This window comes from Ahaetulla prasina, chromosome 4, assembly GCF_028640845.1.
Source record: "Ahaetulla prasina isolate Xishuangbanna chromosome 4, ASM2864084v1, whole genome shotgun sequence".
NCBI lineage: Eukaryota > Metazoa > Chordata > Lepidosauria > Squamata > Colubridae > Ahaetulla > Ahaetulla prasina.
In genome coordinates, this window is record NC_080542.1 from 141,643,865 (window position 1) to 141,664,675 (window position 20,811).

At 42.5% G+C, this 20,811-nt stretch overlaps 1 protein-coding gene across 3 annotated transcripts; it reads right to left on the reverse strand.

The window, feature by feature from the left end:
- Window positions 1-857: 857 nt before the first annotated feature.
- Window positions 858-20,171, reverse strand: NUB1 (negative regulator of ubiquitin like proteins 1). 3 transcript variants are annotated; one of them, XM_058184393.1, is made up of 16 exons: window positions 20,014-20,171; window positions 19,804-19,854; window positions 15,527-15,644; window positions 15,273-15,440; window positions 12,690-12,748; window positions 12,112-12,182; window positions 11,773-11,967; window positions 10,549-10,637; window positions 10,302-10,408; window positions 8,286-8,472; window positions 7,691-7,798; window positions 7,241-7,393; window positions 5,670-5,816; window positions 5,137-5,229; window positions 2,941-3,133; window positions 858-1,660 (listed from the first exon to the last, which is right to left on the reverse strand). In XM_058184393.1, exons 3-16 carry the CDS (start codon window positions 15,641-15,643, stop codon window positions 1,488-1,490), a joined length of 1,860 nt encoding a protein of 619 aa, XP_058040376.1. In that variant the 5' UTR covers window position 15,644; window positions 19,804-19,854; window positions 20,014-20,171; the 3' UTR covers window positions 858-1,487. The 3 variants fall into 3 exon arrangements, with proteins under 3 accessions (XP_058040376.1, XP_058040377.1, XP_058040378.1); XM_058184394.1 differs by lacking the exon at window positions 19,804-19,854; XM_058184395.1 differs by lacking the exons at window positions 19,804-19,854; window positions 20,014-20,171 and adding an exon at window positions 19,750-19,771.
- Between the last annotated feature and the right edge of the window lie 640 nt (window positions 20,172-20,811).

A 20,811-nucleotide genomic window follows, 5' to 3' on the forward strand; every position in this document is an offset into this window, starting at 1 on the left:
ATTCACATGCATGTGAATTGCAAAGTTTGCATTAATAATGGTGTGTTTTGTCTTTTACCTTCCTGTGGATGCTTAGGATAATAAAGGAAGCTGACAAAGGGAGCCAGTTTTGTCTAATGATTGAAGCACTGGACTGAAAACTGGGGAAACCACCAGTTCTAGTCCCACCTTAGACATGTGAAAGCTTTGGCCAGTTCCTCTCTCTCAGCCCTCACAGCTTTTTTGTTGTTGCTAGTTGGGGAAAATAGGAGCAGGAAATATGTTTGCTGCCTTATTTATAAGTACAAATGTGGGTCAAACGTAAACAAACAAACAAACAAATAAATGTCACTTTCTTTAAAGATTGCGGACATTGGCAAACCCAGGGTTTCAAAGCTGAGGCAAAGCCGGAGTCAGGTTCTTGTGAAAAGAAAGGCTATATAAATATAAGATTCAGGGTACCCCAAAAATGCTTTTTCAGGAGGCAACTGGTCTTTCTTGTTTTTTTCTTTTTCTTTTGAAGACATTTCGCTTCTCACCCAAGAAGCTTCTTCAGCTCTGACTGGATGGTGGGGAATGGAATCCAGTCAGCTAAAGAAGCTTCTTGGATGAGAAGCAAAACATCTTCAAAAGGAAAAAAACAAGGAAGTCCAGTTGCCTCCTGAAAAAGCACCTTAGGGACAACCGCGATTTGGATGACTGAGAATCGCTACAAAGGTTCAGGCAAGAAATTTCAGAGACATTTTCTCTCTCTAAGACACAGACATACACACACTCTCCCTGCCCTGCCCCCCCCCACACGCACACTCATTCTTCTCTGCGTTTTCAAGACAGTCTTTGTTCCTGCTAGTATTTTTCAGCTTTTCAGAACACTGTAGCCGTGATAAATGTGTTTTTTATTGGTTAGTAGTGCATTAGCAAGACTGCTTAGAAAAGGAAGGTATTTCAATTCCACACACAATAGGTTTACAATAGTATTAAAAAGGGAAAGAAAAATTCCATAAAAACTGCTCTACGCACAAATCCTTATTTCTAATGAGAAAACACCAGGACTAATCTTCACGGGATTCTACTCAAGGGCTGCCCTACTGAGCTCATTCACTGTTTTTTTTTAAAAAAATCTATTGCTGTGAAGGGATGCAAAATGGATTTTATTCAGGCTATGATTTAAATAAATCAATTTTACATCAACATATTTATGCTGAAGTGTTCTACAAAAATATTTCTGTAAATATTTCTGTTCTACAAGTGACAGTACTGTCCAGTGGTGGCTTTAGATCGCGGTTACATAGACTTATTTTGCATGCCAACGTTTCAAAACTATGCAGCTACTTAAGGCATCTGGCAAAATATAAGAAAGCGACCTAACCTTTAAGCTCTGGATCGGGACTAAATTAGTTCCAGTTAAGTTAGCTGAGTTCTTGAGTTCTATGAGACTTAAAAGCAACTAACTCTGCCTGATCTAGCCCAAAAGACCCTGAAGTACATAATTGAGATGCAGCCTTTCTCTACTTGGAAGGGATCTGCAGATGTCTTATATAGGACAGGTACTCATTAATGACAACTTCCTCTTCTTCCAAAGTTAAGTCCAAGTAATCTTCTTCATGTTCTGGAATATCTTCTAAGATTTCACTGACAGCATCCACTTCCATGTCTTCATCTGTCGAAGCCCCAGATGTGCCTACAAATAAATGAGAAATGAAAAGTTCATGGACAGCAAAATTTCACTTTCCGGGCTCTTAATCCAGCCTCTCCACAGAGGGCATCTTCCACGAGTAGATGGGAGTTGGTCAGTTGTTTTTTTTTTATTTACATTTATATCCTGCCCTTCTCCGAAGACTCAGGGCGGCTTACAGTGTATAAGGCAATAGTCTCATTCTATTTGTATATTTACAAAGTCAACTTATTGCCCCCCCAACAATCTGGGTCCTCATTTTACCTACCTTATAAAGGATGGAAGGCTGAGTCAACCTTGGGCCGGGCTTGAACCTGCAGTAATTGCAGGCTGCTGTGTTTTAATAACAGGCTTCTTACAGCCTGAGCTACCACGGCCCCTACAGTGACCGATTGCGCCATAATTTTTCACCTCATCTCTGAAATAATGTGCTTAATTAAACTAGAAAGCATTTGCTCAAGGTTTAAGACTCGTCCTGGTTTTGATGAAGATCAGTGGGTAGTCCCTGACTTACAACAACTCCTTTAGTGACCAAAGTTGCAACGGCACTGAAAAAAAAATGATTTATGCCTGCATAAGATGCTTGGCAACTGACTTGCACTTATGACGGTTGCAGTGTCCTGGGGCCATGGGATCCACCTCTTGTGACCTCCTGACCAGCAAAATCAATGTGGAAACCAGATTCATTTAACAGTCGTGCTACTAATTCAACAACTACAGTGATTCACTTAACAACTGTGGCAAGAAAGGTCCTAAAATGAGGCGAAACTCACTTAAATGTCTCGCTTAGCAACATAAATTTTGAGCTCAATTATGGTCATAAGCGGATAATTGCTTCTAAAGGTACTCAAGTTATAACTGTAATTTAGCCCTGCAATTATGGTTGCAGTTGTGACGGTTGTAAAAAGAGTCACCAGGTGACCTGATCCAATTTTACAATCTTTTATGTGACAGTCGTTAAACGAATGTGGGAGTTAAAGTTAACCCATTGTTGGCGTTGGGATGAGAATTACTGGCCCAAAGTCACCCAGCTGACTTTCCTGTCTTAAGGTGACCATACAATCCAGTTTCTATCCTGGTGCCTTAACCACTAGACCAAACTCCCTTCGTGTTAAAGCCCAAGTCACCAACGCGTGACCTCTCTGCAGCACACAGAGAATCCATACTTCTTCCGCCAAATCCATCTTCATATGCCACGTAGCGTTAAGAACCTTGTCATCTCCCCTGATCCCCTGCCTCCACGTGTCCTGCGGGCTGTTTGCCATCCCTGACCTGGGCCCTTTTACCTGCAGAATCGGTAGGAGAGTCTTTGGATGAGCTGGATTCATTGGAAGTGCTGGTGCTGTCCGAAGGGGTCTGTAGGTCAGCAGGAAGGGACCCCCCATAATGAAGAAGGGTCTGCACAGCCAGCTGAATGTTGCCTCGGAATACTTTCAGAGCTTGCTCCGCAATGCCAGGATTAAAGCCCATGTATACCAGCTAAGTGAAAACATACATCAAGCCACATTTTAATCTCCTTCCAAGAAAGTTAAAGAGTTGCTGTCTCAGAAGAGACCTACTTCCTAATATGAGATGGAAGATGAAGAAAGCAGTTTAGAACTTCAGAGAGCGATGGAAATTTTAAAGCTGAACACGAATGCAACAGATTCCAACGTTCTTAACACCTTCCTCAAACACTTCCCAACAGGCGCGATCCCAGATTCTCAGCAACGCCTGTCCTGACTGGGGAATTCTGGGGATTGAAGTACACACGGTACAAGAATGCCCATGTTAGGAAACCCAGCTCTGAGACAAATAGCAATAGCATGTATACCGCTTTGTGGTGCTTCACAGCACTCTCTTAAGTGGTTTACAGAGTCAGCATCTTGCCCCCCCCCACACCCCAACAACAATCTGGGTTCCCATTTTACTGACCTTGGAAGGCTGGAAGGCTGAGTCACCTCGAGCTCCATCAGGATCGAACTCTGGGCAGTGAGCAGAGTTAGCCTGCTGCATTCGAACCATTGCGCCAACTGATTCTTTACCAGTAACTTCTAAAATATAGACCTTCCTCCCTCCCTCCCTTCCCTTTCCCTCCCTCCCTTATCCATCCAGATTAAGGGGTGAATTTACACTTCGTTCTGCAACTATAAAGCAAATGGGTGAAAGAGGTATTATGTGGCCTTATCTGCTAGAACTTAAAACAGGAGATCTGGCCCTCTAGACCAGGGGTAACCAATCTTTTGGACCTCGGGGACCACTAAATTCATAATTTTAAATCCTGTGGACCACTAATATGATCTGCCTAATGACCGGCTGGGTGGGCGTGGCCAACTCAATGTCACTCACATCAAGGGGCGCCTTGCCAGCCTCTACTTGCTACTCCTCACTTGCCCGCTTGGGCTCCTTAGGCCCCAACAGGAAGCAGTTGCTAGAGTTAAGCAGCCACCATGAGAAAGAGTTGGCAAAACAGCTCAGTTCAAATTGGATCTGACCGAGAAAGAGGCTCAGAAGCACCTCACTGAGGACTAGGAGCATAGGCTTTCCAAGCAGAGGGAAGACCTGCGGGAATGCAAGGCCAGGTACTGGTGCCTGGAGGCTCAGCGGGCTGAGATGGTCAACCAGTTCGAAGCCATGATGCAGTCCCACTGGAACAAGGCCCTCCAGCTCTTCGTCACCAGCAGCGCTTCCCTCCAGCCTTTGGCCAAAGCCCCACACCAGGAGGCTGAAGCAGACCCCAAGTCGGAATTTCTGCCCCCCTCCAATCTGCACGAAAAGTCCCTGAAGGGAAGACTCTCTGCAGCAACACAAACATTCATTGCATGATCTGGCCCAGGGGCCATAGGTTGAGGATCCCTGATTTAGTGCAATATAAAAAATGCAAATAATTTTTCTGAGGACCACCAAAATTTTCTCGTGGACCACCAGTTGGTGACCGCTGCTCTAGAGCAAATGGTCTGCTTTAGACAGATTTTTTCCAATGCTAACATTCTAAATCTAAATTAGGCGCAAGGTCCTGGTTAGTTTCAAGTGCTCCAAATGGAACAGGGAATAATTTCAGAGGATGCCCGGGCACAATAGCTAGTGGATGTGAACTGGCAGCTGAAAAGAGGGACCAACAGAGCAAGATCCTAGACTGTCCACCTATCAAAGGATGTTTTAAAGCACATGAGCAACCGGAATAACTGCAAAAGTTATTTTAGCATTTTTTGGACATTTAAAAAAATGTGAGCCAAACTAGGTAAAGAAAAACTGGGTTTTACAAACAAGAAATTCTGACTAAAACTAGGACTTTTTAAAGCATTTCTTACAATGTGAGTTCTTCCTTGGTTACCCCGGGATTTTTTTTTTGAGTTGCAAATGCTCCCAGTGCACCCTAACAAGATGCTCTGGAGATGGGATGAGTAACTTGCAGCAAGTTGGAAACTGGAAATGGATAAAGAGCTCAAGGGAAGAACAGAACAGAAAACAGGAAATGCACACAAGACACATTCCCGACTTACCTGTTCAATACTTTGCTGGGGAACCTGAAACTCTTCTCCTGGGGTAGAAGCATCATCATTTGATAACAGCAGTTGGGGATTATCAAGTAAAACCTACAGAAAATGAATAATGTAAGAAACTAAACCAAGGAGGGCTATCCCAAGACAGTACAAATAGTCTTCACTTTACAGGCAGTCCTCAACTTATGACAACTGGGCCAAAGCATCCACTGCTAAGCACTGCAGTCATCAGTGCCCGGTCTTTATAACATTTTTGCCACGGTTGTTAAACGAATCCTGCTTCCCCCATTGATTTTGCTTATTGAAAACCCCCTGGAAAAGTCACAAATGACATCTGGGACACTGCGAACATTGGGAATACATGCTGGCTGCCAAGCAACCGAATTTTTATCTTTTGATTGTGGGGCTGCTGCAACAGTTAAATACAAGGACTGGTTTTAAGTCACCTGGTTGTAAAGTTGAGAGGGCTCGTCTAAAGCAAGCAATGTTTTGAGCTAATGAGAACAGAGGTGAGCACTAGGAATAAGAGTCACCTTCACTGCTTCTTCAATGTTCCCTTTTGACTTGTGAAGTGCCTCTCTGGCTGCTCGTTCTGAGTAGCCCATACTTTTCAAGGAGTTTATGCCTTCTAATTGCCTTCTCCTTTTGGCCTTCTCCTCCCTCCGTATCAGAGCCTTCTCCTGCATGAGAACAACAGTAAGACAGCATCTTTTCAGTATTCAGCAAAACTACATTTCCAAACTCAACTTCTTATCTATAGATCATTTCTCAACTTTGAATGCACTCTCTTCCTTCTTTTTGACTATGTGCCAGGTCACAAAGTCATAATCTTAAAATCACTGCCAATTTCTAGCAGCTACACAGATAAATATTCTTTTCTCCATTTATCCCTAGCCAGGTCTTTCCACAGTGTGCTCCTAGCACTATTTTAGCTAAACGCTGATATTCATGCTTCACTGTGCAATTGTGAAACTGTCTAAGAGCTTCTTTTCTAAGAATCTGGACCCTTTCTGTGAAAAGAACTCTTTCATTTCAGCAGTTATGTTGGAATATTTAATAGAATATAATATTATAAAGTTTCGTTTGAGCATTTATGCTTTTATTAAGACTCAGAAACCATGTCTCATTTTGTTTTCTTTAAGTTTGGCTGGCCGCCTTACTCCTCACTGTTCAGAGGCCTTGAAAGAAGTTTATCCAAGGAAATGAGATAACTGATAGAAGAAAATAGCTCTATCTATTTTGTAGTTCAGGGATGAATTTGGGTGCCCTTGGCATTCTCTAGCTTGGTTGTTTTCTTGCGGATATCTGGAGGAAAACAACCAAACTCAGAAAGCGCCAGATGTCTGGAGGGAGGAAAGCAACCGAGATCAGAGCGCACCAAGAACCCTGAGAGGAGATAAAAGTGTACATTCCAAAGACAGTTTATGCTTAGATAAATGTATTCCCAGAAGAGTTAAGAGGCCTTGGTAAGGAAGGGAGGAAGAAGTTCCTTATATAGAACGATGCTGAGATGAGAAACGGGAGACTGGGTAAGGGAGTGTAACTGATTTCAATGTACATTATCTGTCCTGGATAGAGGGGGCAAGCTGGCCACTAAATCCTAACAGCTTGCTGTTAATTGCTGTTAGGTGAAGAATAAACAATTTCATGCAATTGTTTTTTTCCTAATCCCAGCTCAGAATAGAACTTGGTAAGGAATAAATATCCCAACAGTTAGAAACCATTCATTTGGTGAGAAAATAGTGGGATTTATTGGTATTTCAGTGCAAACAGAGTAGAAATTGGCCATTTCAGATTTGTAAGAGAAGCAGAGTTCTGATGTAAAACAATGCGCTCACGTGAAATAGAAGTACAAGATCGGCGTTTCTCAACCTCAGCAGCTTTAAAAGATGTGTGGACTTCAATTCCCAGAATTCCCCAGCCAGCTTGCTTGCTTGCTTGCTGGCTGGCTAATTCTGAGAGCTGAAGTCCACACACCTAAAAGCTGCTGAGATTGAGAAACACTGCACCAAAATGCTTGAAATGCACAGTTTTACTAACATTGCACTACTTCCTGCATCCCACCCTGCTATGAGATTGCATGGCACCCTTTGGCACACATTACCTCCCTCCTGTTGGAAATATGATTGGCAGCATGCTCCAAATGACCATCACAAGCTCGGAGACCTAAGCGAGCCTCTTGAGCAGAGAAACCCAGAAGTAACAAGCTATTGATCTTTTCTGGGTCAATGACCAGCTCTTGGAACAAGCTATGTGCCTGCAAAAAAAGAAAAAGGAAAGAAATAAAGAAAAGAAAGAGAAAAGAAAGAGAGAGGGGGGGGGGAGAGAGAGAGAGAGAGAAACATACAAACAAGCAAGCAAGCAAACAAAGGAGAGTGAATTACAGAAGAAATTGGCTGCAGTTTAGTGTGCAATGGTGAAAACATCATGCATTATAGTATTAATCTACTCTAAATGCCACTGTATTCAAGGAGGCTTATTCCAAGGAAGGACATGTGCAGGTTTACAATTTTAAGGAAGGATTTTAAACCTTGGGAAGAACACAATAACTCACTCTTTGAAGACATTCAGCAGCTTCTTTCTCTCGGCCATTGTGATAATGGCTTATGCCTTCAAGAAGGTAGAGCCTCAAAAATAAAGCTTTCTCTCTCCCAGAGCTCCCCTGAGGAAAAGGAAATATTTACAAATGGGGCAACATACAAGGGACATTTCACAAATCACAGTGCAACAAACCAAGTTTACCTATTAGAAATCACTGGTATTTGAGTGGGACTAAGAAAAAAGGATTAGAAGCTGAGTCCTAAATAACAAAGATCATCTACCAACCAGTTTGTTCTGATCTCGTGAAACTTTGCACAATTAAATGATTTTAACAGGCACACCATCAAACACTTCTGATATTTTGGCTTTAAACATTCAGACTTTTAATTAATTCCTTGAAGCTTTTGGAGTTCATTCAATGTAAATGAGGACGAACTTCAATTATTAGTAAATTTACGTATTATGCTGCCCATCTCACTATCCAAAGTGACTCTGGACCAGCTTGCAACATGATACAACAACAACAACAACAACAACCCAGAAATATAAAAACAATGAAATTCTTTATCATGCACTTAATATTCATTCAACACACGTAACCAGCCTACTTTTATGGTGACCAGCCTTTCGTGGTGCTCTCCGTAACACTTTCTGAAGCAGTCATGGGCTGACAGGAGCTTTTTCTCGGCATCGTCAAGGCATTCCAGCTGGCCCAGGTGGAAATAGCACCAGACAATGTCCAGTTGCAGAACGGCATAATTATCCACCGTGGTGAGGAGGTCTGAGCAACATTCACTGAAAAGCAGAACATATTGGACAAAGATGCTGCACAGCTGCTGAAATGCAGGTGGGATTTAGAGGTGCTAGGGGTGTGCCATACAGGTAGTCCTCGACTTACAACAGTTCGTTTTAGCGACCGTTCGTAATTACAACGGCACTAAAAATGTGCCTGGCTGACAGCATGTTTAAGATGACTGCAGCGCCACACAGGGTCACGTGTGATGATGGCCATTTGTGACCTTCCAAGGGAACGTCTGACGAGCCAAGTCAATGGGGAAGCTGGATTTGCTTAATGACCATGCGATTCACTTAACAACAGCCACGATTTGCTGTACGATGGTGGCAGAGAACGTAAGAATGGGTGCGGCTTGATTTTAACTGCCTTGCTTAGCAGCAGAAATTTGGTTCTCAACGGTGATTGTAAGTCAAGGGCTATCGGTACAGCCACACATCGTATCAGGGATCTCGTAAGCCAGGGGGATAAAGACAGGATCCTGCACTGAACATCCGTGGGGCAGGATGTGTGAAATAGCATGACAGGAATGTAATCCCCAAAGAAGGGTATGGAGCAGCAGTGCCACCAAAGACACCAGTGAGCAGCCAAAATATAAACAAGGTAAGTGTGCGGTATACCCAACTCCAAAAGAAACACCCATGTGTCAGCTCCTTTCTCTGAGCCACAGCAATACAACTTTACAGAAGCCTCAGGTACCTCCAGGCAAACTGGCTAGAATGGGCTGAATGGAAACTGGTCCAAAGGCTGTTAGGAGGAGCTGAACTGGTTTCAGTCAGGGATGGTTAGAGGGTGGATCGTGTAGTCTTTCCTGCAGCTTCTCTAGAACTTTACGCCTACAGCTTGAGTTTGTGAGGTTCATGTTTGGGCTGGGAAAGAGATCGATATGCAACCTTGTTATGCCCTTTTCTTCAGACTTGCTAGCACAAGATGTCTCTTTCCAGGGGTGTTATTCACTTACTTTCATTACCGGTTTGCAAGTGTGAGAGCCTTCTGCACACGCGCTTTGCTCATACATGCACTTTCTGCACATGTGCTTTGCTCACGCATGCGCTTTCCGCGCATGTGCCCAGCCTCAAAAATGGGCCTAAATAGGACGGCATAGAGCTAGGGCAGGTGGGCAGGCCCACCCGCAACTTCCGCTGCCGGTTCGCCCGAACCGGCTGAATACCACCTGTCTCTTTCCCTTTCCGAGTACAGATAGTCCTCGAGTTACAACCGCAATGGAGCCTGGCAATTATGGTTGCCAGTGGTGACAGTTGCAAAGTGGGTCACCGTGTGACCGGACCTGACTTTGCAACCGTTTTTACAGTGGTCAAGCAAACCCATTGTTCCCTAGGAATCCATTTTTGCCAGAAGCCAAAAGTAAAAACTGGCTTCCGGCAAAACTCTCGTAAATCACAGTCGCCTACCTGACTGTGGGGCACAGCAAACAGCCATAAATGAGGACTGGTTGCTGAGCGATCAAAATGCAGTCATGTCACTGTGGGACATGGGAAGCTGGGAACTGAGGTCGGTAAGTAGCTTTTGTAACTTCGAATGACCGTTAAGTAACCGGTTGTAAGTTGAGGACTACCTGTAGTGTGTTGCCGCATTCTGGGATTGTTGGTTCAGTGACAATGTCGCCCATAAAGCTAAAGACCAGGCTAGCTTTCAAAGCTGCCGTGCTTCTTTCAATTGTTGTGGGCTAAGCGCGTTTGGAAATGACAAGAACAGAAGCAAAATGTTTTTGGCCCATTTTAACACATACATAAAATTGCTAGGCAAAGCACTATAATTAGTGCCGAAAGAAGTTTTGTGAAAGGAAAGTGAGATATATATTTTTTTTTACCAAAAGTGTTTATCCGCATCCAACAGGTACGGCAGTGCCACAGCATATTCTTTTTTTTTCAAGAAAGCTCTGCCCTTCTCATGGTACCCCATAGCTATTAAAAGAGCCTGCCAAAAAACAAGGAGGAGGCGAAGAAACCTTTTACTCACAGCAAAGATTAACGAAATTGCTTTTCAAACAAAACACAGCAGGGTGGGGGAGGTGGACAGGCAGAAGAGAACACAGCTTTTGTGGAGTTCGTGCTTACTTTTTTGGCTTGTGGAGGAATCTGGATAGTTCTTCCAGTCTGATTTGCTATGTCCAGATAAGGTGCGGTGTCTGGATCAAAAGAATTTTCTGCAACAGAACATGCACATAAAAAACAAACAAACCCCGAACACATTTCAATAAACCTTATTGAACTTATTTTTAAATAAATAAAAGGTGAAGAACCTAAATTTTGAGGGCCACACAGCCCTTGCCCCAAGATTTTAGTGTAGGTATTGGAGATCCCCCAACATTATCATCAATGTTTAATGTGACAGAAAAGATACAATTTTGCAAGCGCCACATTTTTTTTTTAATGAAAATGGTATGAAAATCTTGCTTCATTTAACTGCTGTCTTGGAGGGCTGTGCCAGCAAACTGTTCAAAGGGATAGGGTGGCTGTCAGCCTGGGAACAGATGAGCAATCATTACAAAAGTGGGGACCAAGAGGTTCTTGGTATGCCTATAAAACTAGGACCATGATGACTGATCTAAATCCCCTCATTCGCTACTCACAGACAAGAATTTTCATAGGAGTTTTCTAATCAGGAATCATGTTGCATCCCAAAAGGCTGAATTTTTCAATTTCTCAATTAAAGCTTTGTAATTCAAGGGAACGCGGTAGCTCAGGGGGCTAGGATGTTTAACTTGTCAATCAAAAGGTCGGCAATTCAGCGGTTCGTGCTGCCATGTAACAGGGTGAGCTCCTGTTACTAGTCCCAGCTTCTGCCAACCTAGCAGTTCGAAAGCACATAAAAAATGCAAGTAGAAAAATAGGGATCATCTTTGGTTGGAAGGTAACAGCGTTCCATGTGTCTTTGGCATTGAGTCATGCCGGCCACATGACCACGGAGATGTCTTCTGACAGCGCTGGCTCTTCGGCTTTGAAACAGAGATGAGCACCGCCCCCTAGAGTTGGGAATGACTAGCACATATGTGTGAGGGGAACTTTTACCTTTTACTAGCTTGGGCAGAAGTGCATGTCCAATGCTAATTACTACTAAACTGCAAAATGAATACAAGGTCAAGTCAAGGGGAAGACCAAGAAAATCATGGTTGGATGGAGTTGACAAGTTCTGTAAAAGGGAAAGGTGAGGAATTTAAAGGAAAAAAAAAGTAGCCTGAAAAGTGTTGAAAATATGAAGGAAAAAAGAATGTGTGTGTGTGTGTGCGTATGTGTATCCTACTCTTAATAGCCTGGGACTTAAGGAAAAAGTTCCTTTACCTCTTTCAGCAAGTATTTCTAATCCCCTTTTTGTCCTCTGCATCCTTTGATTGATCTCTTTCTTCTTTAGAGCCTCTTGTTCATACTGTATCTCCTCTTCACGGATTTTTCTTCTGGCTTCTTCTTCACTCAGCTTCAGCTCGAGCACCATCACTTTGACATTGTGGGTGACACCCTGCTCTTCTAGTGTCTTTCCTGAAAAACGGAAGTGGATCGATGTTCCAGCCAAAGCCAACAGGAGGACTTCTGAAGTAAAAACCTCAGAGCATAGCAGTAGGAGCAACTTTATTCAGAAGTTGAACCAACAATTATTCTGAAAATGAACCACAAGATACATACCTAATTCCAGTTGTTTCTTGTTTATAATTACTTTAATGCAGTTTTCTTCAAATCCGTAAGTCTGTGCTATTCTGGGAAGAAGAACAATAGCTAGTAAAACCAATTCAGCTTCAAAATTATACAACTATGTACCTTTTGAAAAAACACTAGCTTTGCAACATTATCTTATATATATCAATTGCTTCTTGTTTATAATTACTTTAATGCAGTCTTCTTCAAATCCGTATTTCTTTGCTATTCTGGGAAGAAGTATAATAGTTAGGCAAAAAAATTCCACTTCATGATTATACTGCTGTGCACTTTTGGGCCATGTGATGCTTTAATAACACAGTGACTTATAACGGAAATTCCAGTCACAATCATAAGTGGAAGATTATCTATACTCTGAAAATCTATTTCTATGTTCAAACTGAGGAACTGATAAAATAAACTTCTTCTATCTTTATACCTTTCTGAGACGGAATATACACAAATGATCCGTTTGGCATGTATGCTATGATATAATTATAGTATGCAGTTATATAAAATAAATTACAGGAACTTTTAGCAAAGCACTCAAGTGAACGGCAGATACTTACTGGGATCGCAGCTCTTTGCCTGTGATAACCAATTTGGTTTCCAGCATATTCTTTTGCGTCTATGAAAAACAGAAAATACTGATTCATTTAAAATATAAAAGGATATAAAAAATTAGGGATGTTCAATCATGTTGGCCTTATTTACTGAGCAGCACTGCTATATTAAAATTGCAATGTTTTCATTTTGGAATTCTGGATATTGTTCTGACTAGCATTGTTTACCATTTGTTTGGTTTCATTCCACTCCTTCCTAACTTTTTTCATTTTTTTTTATTTTTCAATTTACATGCATTAGTAAACACAGAGCAAATGGGAATCTTAATATTCAGTCTAGTCCTACATACATACATAAGGCAGAGGAGGTAAAAAAATGAGAAGAGAAGAGAAACAAAACTGCAGTGCACAATGCAAACCTCAATTCTAGAATTAATGACAGTAATTATCCCTATGAAACCTAAAAGAAAATGAGGAGAAAAAGAATTTGGCAAAACCAATCTATACACAGACATTCTTGAAAATCTCTTCACTTGCAGATTGTTCCTGATATTGGTCCTACCAAAGCAGGGGTCTCCAACCATGGCAACTTTAAGCCTGGTGTTGAAATCCACCAGGCTTAAAGTTGCCAAAGTTGGAGACCCCTGCACTAAAGTAGCAGAAGCACCAATTTCAAGTAAATACACAGGTCCCTTGTCTTTAAGAATTCAATACTGATAATCCTTGATTTATGACCACTACTGGGACCAAAATTTGTGTTGCTAAGCAAGAAGGTTGTTAAGAGAGTCATCAACCGTTTTCATAACCTTGTTTTCCAGGGCTGTTAAATGAATCACTGCAGTTGTTAACTGAATTACATAGTTGTTAACCTAATCCGGTTGACGTTGCTTGTCCAAAGCCGGACGGAAAGGTTTTGAATGTTGATCATGTGACTCTGGAACGCTGCAACTGTTATAAATACATGCCAGCTGCCAAGTGCCCGAACTGTAAGCATAGGAACCTTTTTATGGATAGTTTTTAATGAATCACTGAAATAAATGTAGGCCACAAGAGAATAGTGAACATAGCAGCATGTTTTATATTCCCACTCAATGAAGGCTGGTGAAGGTTTCAGTCTTAGCCAGAAATTGTTGCCAAATGCATTTCATTGTTTTTATTCAATAATTTCATCTGGAGCTATATCCCCCTAATCAGCTGCCTTTTACAATCCCAGCGGGATTAACTAAGTTTTATTAATGTTTCCACAATATGTTTATCTATTATTACTTTAATCACTGCTGAGACAGTTGACTAAGTCTTACAGTAAACATGACCACATCAGCTGGGTTTGCCTAACACATGTTAGGCGAAAATGTAGACAGTCATTTTCTGGTTCAGCGTGTAATGAGAACAGAAGTAATATTTTGTCTTGAGTGGTTGCATCTTCTGGGCTTATGAAAGAAAGTCAATTCCGGGGAATTCTTACCCTATTCTCTTATACATAAATAAACTAATCCAGAGGTCTCCAACCTTGGCAACTTTAAGACTTGTGGACTTCAACTCCCAGTCCACAAGTCTTAAAGTTGCCAAGGTTGGAGACCCCTGAACTAAACAGCCTCATTTTTCTGTTGAAGGCTGTATTGGTGGAAGGAAAGAGATGACCAGAAGCAAGATGATTGGACACAAGTTACGGTAGAAAAGTGGGTGCCATTGGAAGAGCTGAAGGACCTACGTTGAGGAGGAAGTCTTCCTGGAGAATGTAATATAGCTGCTGGGCAACACCAAATTGATAGCATATAATCAATTAATAAATCAATGCAAAGTTCCCCCTCGCTTGAAAAGTCTATAATGTTGTCCCAAAGGTGCTTTTTCAAGAGGCAACTGGACTTTCTGGTTTTTCTTTGAAGACGTTTTGCTTCTCATCCAAGAAGCTTCTTCAGCTCAAAGAAAAAGCAGGGAAGTCCAGTTGCCTCTTGAAAAAGCACCTTTGGGACAACCATGACCTGGATGATTGAGAATCTCCACAGACATCTACAATGTTGGGATAGAAGGAAGGAAAGAGATGAAGATGACCAGCATTAAAGTGGATGGACTCTGTTAAGAGTGACGATGGGGATGTTGGAAGAGCTGAAGGACAGACTGTCAAAGAGAAAAATCTATCTATGAAACTATTAAGAATCAACAGCGGTCTGATGACATGTAACCAATCAACTGTCTCATTTCTCTGTATATAAATCAGATATATACTTAATCCGCAAGTTACAACCATAATGCAGCCTGCTCAGTTTCATATTTTTTATGGTGGTCATTAAGTGAACATACTGATTGTGAGTGAATCTATTGTTTGTGATTGGTACCGTTTTGCTAAAAACTGCAAGTGACTGATTTTGAGCAAAACTGTCCTAGAACAATGGCCATATGACTGGTAGTAGGGACGCGACCATCAGAATGGTGGATCCAGCTCATAGGTCTGCAGGTTGTAACTTTGAATGGTAGCTAAGCAACCAGTCGACTTACAACTGTATTATTGTTCAGGTATTTGGCAAAAATGCACATGCTTCATGCTGATTGGACAGACTTTTCTTCAGATAACGGGAAGCAGCTGCTTACTTTACCCATCCTTGAAGGTAAGGCTACTTCAAGGGTTGCCACGCCCGTTGACTTATAAGCTTCATTTCCCATTCCTCTCTCGACAGCTTTGCAACGTATTTCTTCCAGAAGAGCTCCTATTTCATTGTCATTGTAATTGAGCCTGGCTGAATATTGCCGGGTGAGATCCTAGGACAATAAAAAATGAATCTGTTAAGAATACAAAAAACCATAAAAATGCATGACGCGACAGGAGAAGCAATGTGCTTGCTTACCTTCAACTCCTCTCCAGCTTCCTTGTTGCTGTTGGTATATGGAGGCTTCCATAGCTGAATTTTGTCTTCACGCAAATAGCTTTTCAGCTTCGCTGCAAGAAACTTGTTCTGTGCCATCCTGGCATAAAAAAACGAAACAAAAGGAAAACATTAAACTTGGTGTGAGCCTAGTTCATATATAGGTGGTCCTCAACTTACAACCACTTGTTTAGCAACTTTTTGAAGTTGCTGGTATTAAAAAAGGAACTCACAACTGGTCCACGCACAAAGAACTGTTGCAGCATCTCCCATGGTTATGTGATTAAAATTCAGGCATGTGGCAGTTGGCATGTATGGCTACAGCATTCCCTGAAAGCTTTTGACAAGCAAAGTCAATGAGGGAAAACAAATTTCCCCCACAACCATGTGATTCATTTAACAATTGTGGCAAAAAGACCATAAAACCAGGTGCGGTTCACTTAACAACCATCTTGCTTAGCAACAGAAATTCTGGTCCCAATTGTGAACGTAAAAGAAGGACTGTTTTATAACATTTACATCAAAGAAACATTCATCCCACTATATTTATTTTTATACTTGTACGTAGTTTCCCAAAAGCTCTTGAGGGTATCTGAATAATTCAAGACCACTATCCCGTGGCTTCTCTTTCAAGTTTTCAGAAACAAGTTTACTTTTATGTGAAAGTTCATACACTGTGGAGAATTGTAAAAATCCTCCTAGCATCCCACTATCCTGATCCACAGATAAGGACTTTCTGCTCATAAGATAGAGGAAACTGAGTAACAAACAGCCTATCAATAGGAAACAGTTTGGTGAATAACGTATTATGGGTTTTTTTTTAATTGTTATTTGCTCATTTTGCAAGCAGCAACTGGCAGGGTACAAGTCATAAAACCTCACCCACTGAAAGAAGCTAACGTATATAATTTTAACTTGCGCCCACTGGAGATGGGTGCTGAATCCAAGTCTAAAGAATTCACGCTTTCCTCAAGGTGACACATCTTTTTGTTTCATTAATCTAATTAAACTAAAATCTTAGCAATTTTTTTATGAAGCTAGTTCACATGTGTAAAGTGAAAGTTTGTTAGCTCAACTGGAATTTTATTTAGTTTTGGTGCCTTTGAGTCAGTTTTTGGCTCCTGATGACTGCCTGGATATGTCCCTGAAGTTTTTTCTTGGCAAAGTTTTTATGGTTTGTTTCACTCCTTCCTGGGGCTGAGAGACAGGAAGTGGACCAAGGTCATCCTGCTGGCTTTGTGTCTAAGGTGGGACCAAAACTCCCACTTCCTGGCTTTAAGCATTAATGGTTGAGGAACTGTGGGAGTTGGAAGTTCACACATCTTAAAGACGCCAGAAACCATGCACTACCTCAAACTAGGTCTCTAGAATGAAATACTAAAATAATGCTAAATTTATCAGATATGCTTTTGTACATTTCATTGTGTTTTGATCTGCAGAATCAACAGGTGACATTTTGCAATGCCAAAGTTCAGGAAGGCAGCCCAGAAACGCCTGGAGATTAAAAAATATTTAAAAGCCAGCTGAAAAGTTCACCTAAAGAACAAAACAGAAATTTTATAGGCAAACACTTCAATCCATTTTTTTTCTGGAAAAATCCAGTCCTTGTGAAGAAAAAAAAAATCTGAGTACTGCAGCTATCACTACGGCTCTGCCACTTCTGGTCTCCTGCATTTTACTCTCTGGCAACAAACCCCATGTGAGGCAAGTGGATGCCATGTTTTACAGATGTAGCCAATAAAACCAAGCATCATTTCTGTTGTTTTGGATTTGGGACACAAGAAGGAAGCCAGAGAAAAGCACTGATTGGTCCTTTGCAGAGACTCTCCCAATCGCCATATGGAAAAGCAGAAGGTCCACAGCTTAGCTTCCTTTCGTGTTACCTATTCCGCCAACTTTATGATTCTCCTGCCCAGCTTTGCCATTATTCTTTCAGCCAGATCAGGAAATGGGAAAGCCTCCCTCGAGCCAGGCAGATCTCCCAAGCAGCTGGTCGAAGAAAGGAGGCCATCTTAAAGGACAAACTTAATAGAAGGGGAACAAGGAAAGGATAGAGACTGGTTTCTGCGCCTAATACCAGCTCTATGCTGGACCATGTGATTGGAAGGGAGAAGGAGAGGCAGGAGACTTGGAACAGATCACAATGATCATCACCATCAATAATTCTGATGATTGGAGATGATTATTTGTCCCAGTGATTTTTCAATTATTAAGACTGGTAGAGTTATTGGAGCGAATAAACTGTTATTTTTCCCTTTCCACACTTATGCCCTCCCTGGCCTGTTTTCCCCTTACATAAGGAAAATTGTGTTATTCTACTATCATTTTGGCATCTTCTTAATCAATTAGTCAAGACAAATTCCTTGTGTGGCCAATCACATTTGGCCAATAAAGAATTCTATTCTATTTTAAAAGTGACAAGAAATGAATACAAGTAGTCCTCCACTTATAATCACAATTGAGCCCAAAGTTTCTGTTGCTAGGTGAAACATCTGTTAAGGGAGTTTTGCTGCCTTTTACAACCTTTCCTGGCAGTTGAATCTGCTTTGCCCATTTTTTTTAATTTGCATTTATATCCCGCCCTTCTCCGAAGACTCAGGGCGGCTTACACTATGTCAAGCAATAGTCTTTATTCATGTGTATATTATATACAAAGTCAACTTATTGCCCCCAACAATCTGGGTCCTCATTTTACCTACCTTATAAAGGATGGAAGGCTGAGTCAACCTTGGGCCTGGTGGGACTTGAACCTGCAGTAATTGCAAGCAGCTGCTGTTAATAACAGACTGCATTAGCCTGTTGAGCCACCAGAGGCCCGAACCATTGACTTGGCTTGTCAAAAAGTTGCAAAAGGGGATCACATGACCTCAGGCCACTGCAACTGTCATAAATATGAGTCAGTTGGCAAGTGTCTGAATTTTAATCATGTGACCAGAGATGCTGCAATGGTCGTAAGTGTGAAAAACGGACATAAGTCACTTTTTTCAGTGCCGTTGTAACTTTGAATTGACACTAAATGAACTGTTGTAAGTTGAGGACTACTTGTAGAGTGTTTAATTCTTTGGACTGTAAGATATCACATTATATATATAGAGAGAGTTTCCTGCCTGGGCAGGGGATTGGACTAGAAGACCTCCAAAGTCCCTTCCAATTCTGTTATTATGTTATGTAAAAAAAATTATCCACTTTAACTAATGTTGTGCTGGATGTTTTGTTTTTCATTGTTTCACTCTAGCAATAGCAGTAGCACTCATATACCGCTTCGCAGTCCTTTTACAGCACTCTCTAAGCTGTAAAGTGGTTTACAGTCAGCCTATTGCCCCCAACCATCTGGGTCCTCATTTTACCTGAGTCAACCTTGAACCTGGTGAGATTCGATCTGCCAAATTGCAGTCAGTCGGCAGAAGTAGCCTGCAGTACTGCATTCTAACCACTGGGCCGCTTCGGCTCTATAGTTACCAATATCCTCAATGCTTTTATAAAAACAGTAATGCCAGGAACAAAAAAGACCAAGCAAAAAAGAGTTTGTTGTATGATGGGCAGCTATATAAATGCCTAAATGAAATAAAAATAAATAAATAAATAAATAAATAAATAAATAAATAAATAAATAAATAAATAAATATTAGCCGGTTTGATTTGATTTAAGAAGTTTCGGAAGGTTTTAGTTTCTTTGCTACAGCAATACCACGAGCAGAAACAAATCACCCAAAATTATATTGCAGGGTTTACATAGGCAAATTGAGGATGTATGGGGAGGGGGGTGAACAAGTATCCAAAAAGATGTTACTGAGGCAATGTTTCTCAACCTCAGCACCTTTATGACGGATGGACTTCAACTCCCAGCATTCCCCAGCCAGCGCATGCTGGCTGGGGGATGCTGGGAGTTGCAGTCCATCAACCCACCCCTCCCACCTGTGTTAGGGAGGCTGACCTGAAATTCCTAAAGGGCGGAGTTTGCCCCGATGGCAGTGCCAGCTCAAAGTGGGCGGGGCTCGCACGATGACATCACAGCGCAAGGGTGGGGGGGGGCGTTTGCACTGTGACGTCACGACGCGAGCGTCGGTCCTTTGTGCTGTGACGTCACGCAACTCCTTATACGGCGCTGTATCTTGGGGGGCAGGAAGAGGCTCATATATATATATATATCTCCCCACGGTGCCGATTCCCAACCCCAAGATGGCAGGTGTCGGAATCCAGCTCACCTGGAGGCTCAGGTGAGACAAAGAGGGACCCCCTTCTGAGGTAAGAACACTTACCTCACACTCCTCCCTCAGGGATCTCCAGCCCGCTTGCGCCCCTTCACGTCGCTAAGAGAGAGAGAGAGAGAGAGAGAGAGAGACGCCGGCCGGCCCTGAGCGATCCCTGTCAGCGGCTGATCCACCCCCCCCACCGTCCCTGAGGGAAGGAGACGGAGCCCCAACCGCCCAACCTGTCGCCCGCGGGCGCTACACCCCCCCCCCACTCACCTTCGCGATCTTTTCTCTGTCGCCGGCGAGCGCGGTCCTGGGCTACAGGAGGGCGTGTGACGGGGGGAGGAAAAAAAAAACTTCGAATGGCTCCGTCGGACGTCAAAAACGAAAGCGAGAGAACGCTCCTGCGCTGACGGGGGACTCCGCCCGGCCGAGGGGAGGGGAGGGGCGGGGCAAAGTGCGGGCACGTGACCGAGGGCCCGGGCGACCTCCCGTCGCCATTTTGGCGCCTGTCGTCAAAGGTCGGAGTGGGCATGCGCACGCGCGAGAGGGCGGGCCTGGCTTTCTGACTCCTCCTCCTCTTCCTCCCTCCACGGGATGCTCGGTTTAAGGAAACGGTTTTAGCCGGATACCACCCCTACGATTTGCAGAACGCTGTGGCCCTCTAGTGGCCCTCTCGGGCACTGCAGTCCTTGCATTTGGGATAGGAGGACTCCTGGCGGCTCCTTTTAAAGCAGTAGATGGCTTCCTCCAAAGAGAGACTGTCCAGTAACTTGGAAGAAGGGAGAAAACAAAGAAAACCCCCCCCCAAACCAAAGAGGAGACCCCAAATTTATCTTCTCATGTTTAGGTTTATATTAGAGGTGGAGAGCCTTTGAGAGCTGTATGCAACGTTATTTCATTTTAATGTATGCCGATTAGCATACATTCAAAGTGACAATAAACCTATTCTATTCTATTCTATTCTATTCTATTCTATTCTATTCTATTCTATTCAAATAAAAAATAAAAAGACCCCAGAACAATCTTTCTTTTGTTTGTTTGGAGTCTGGCTTGTTGCTGTGGTGATGGAGT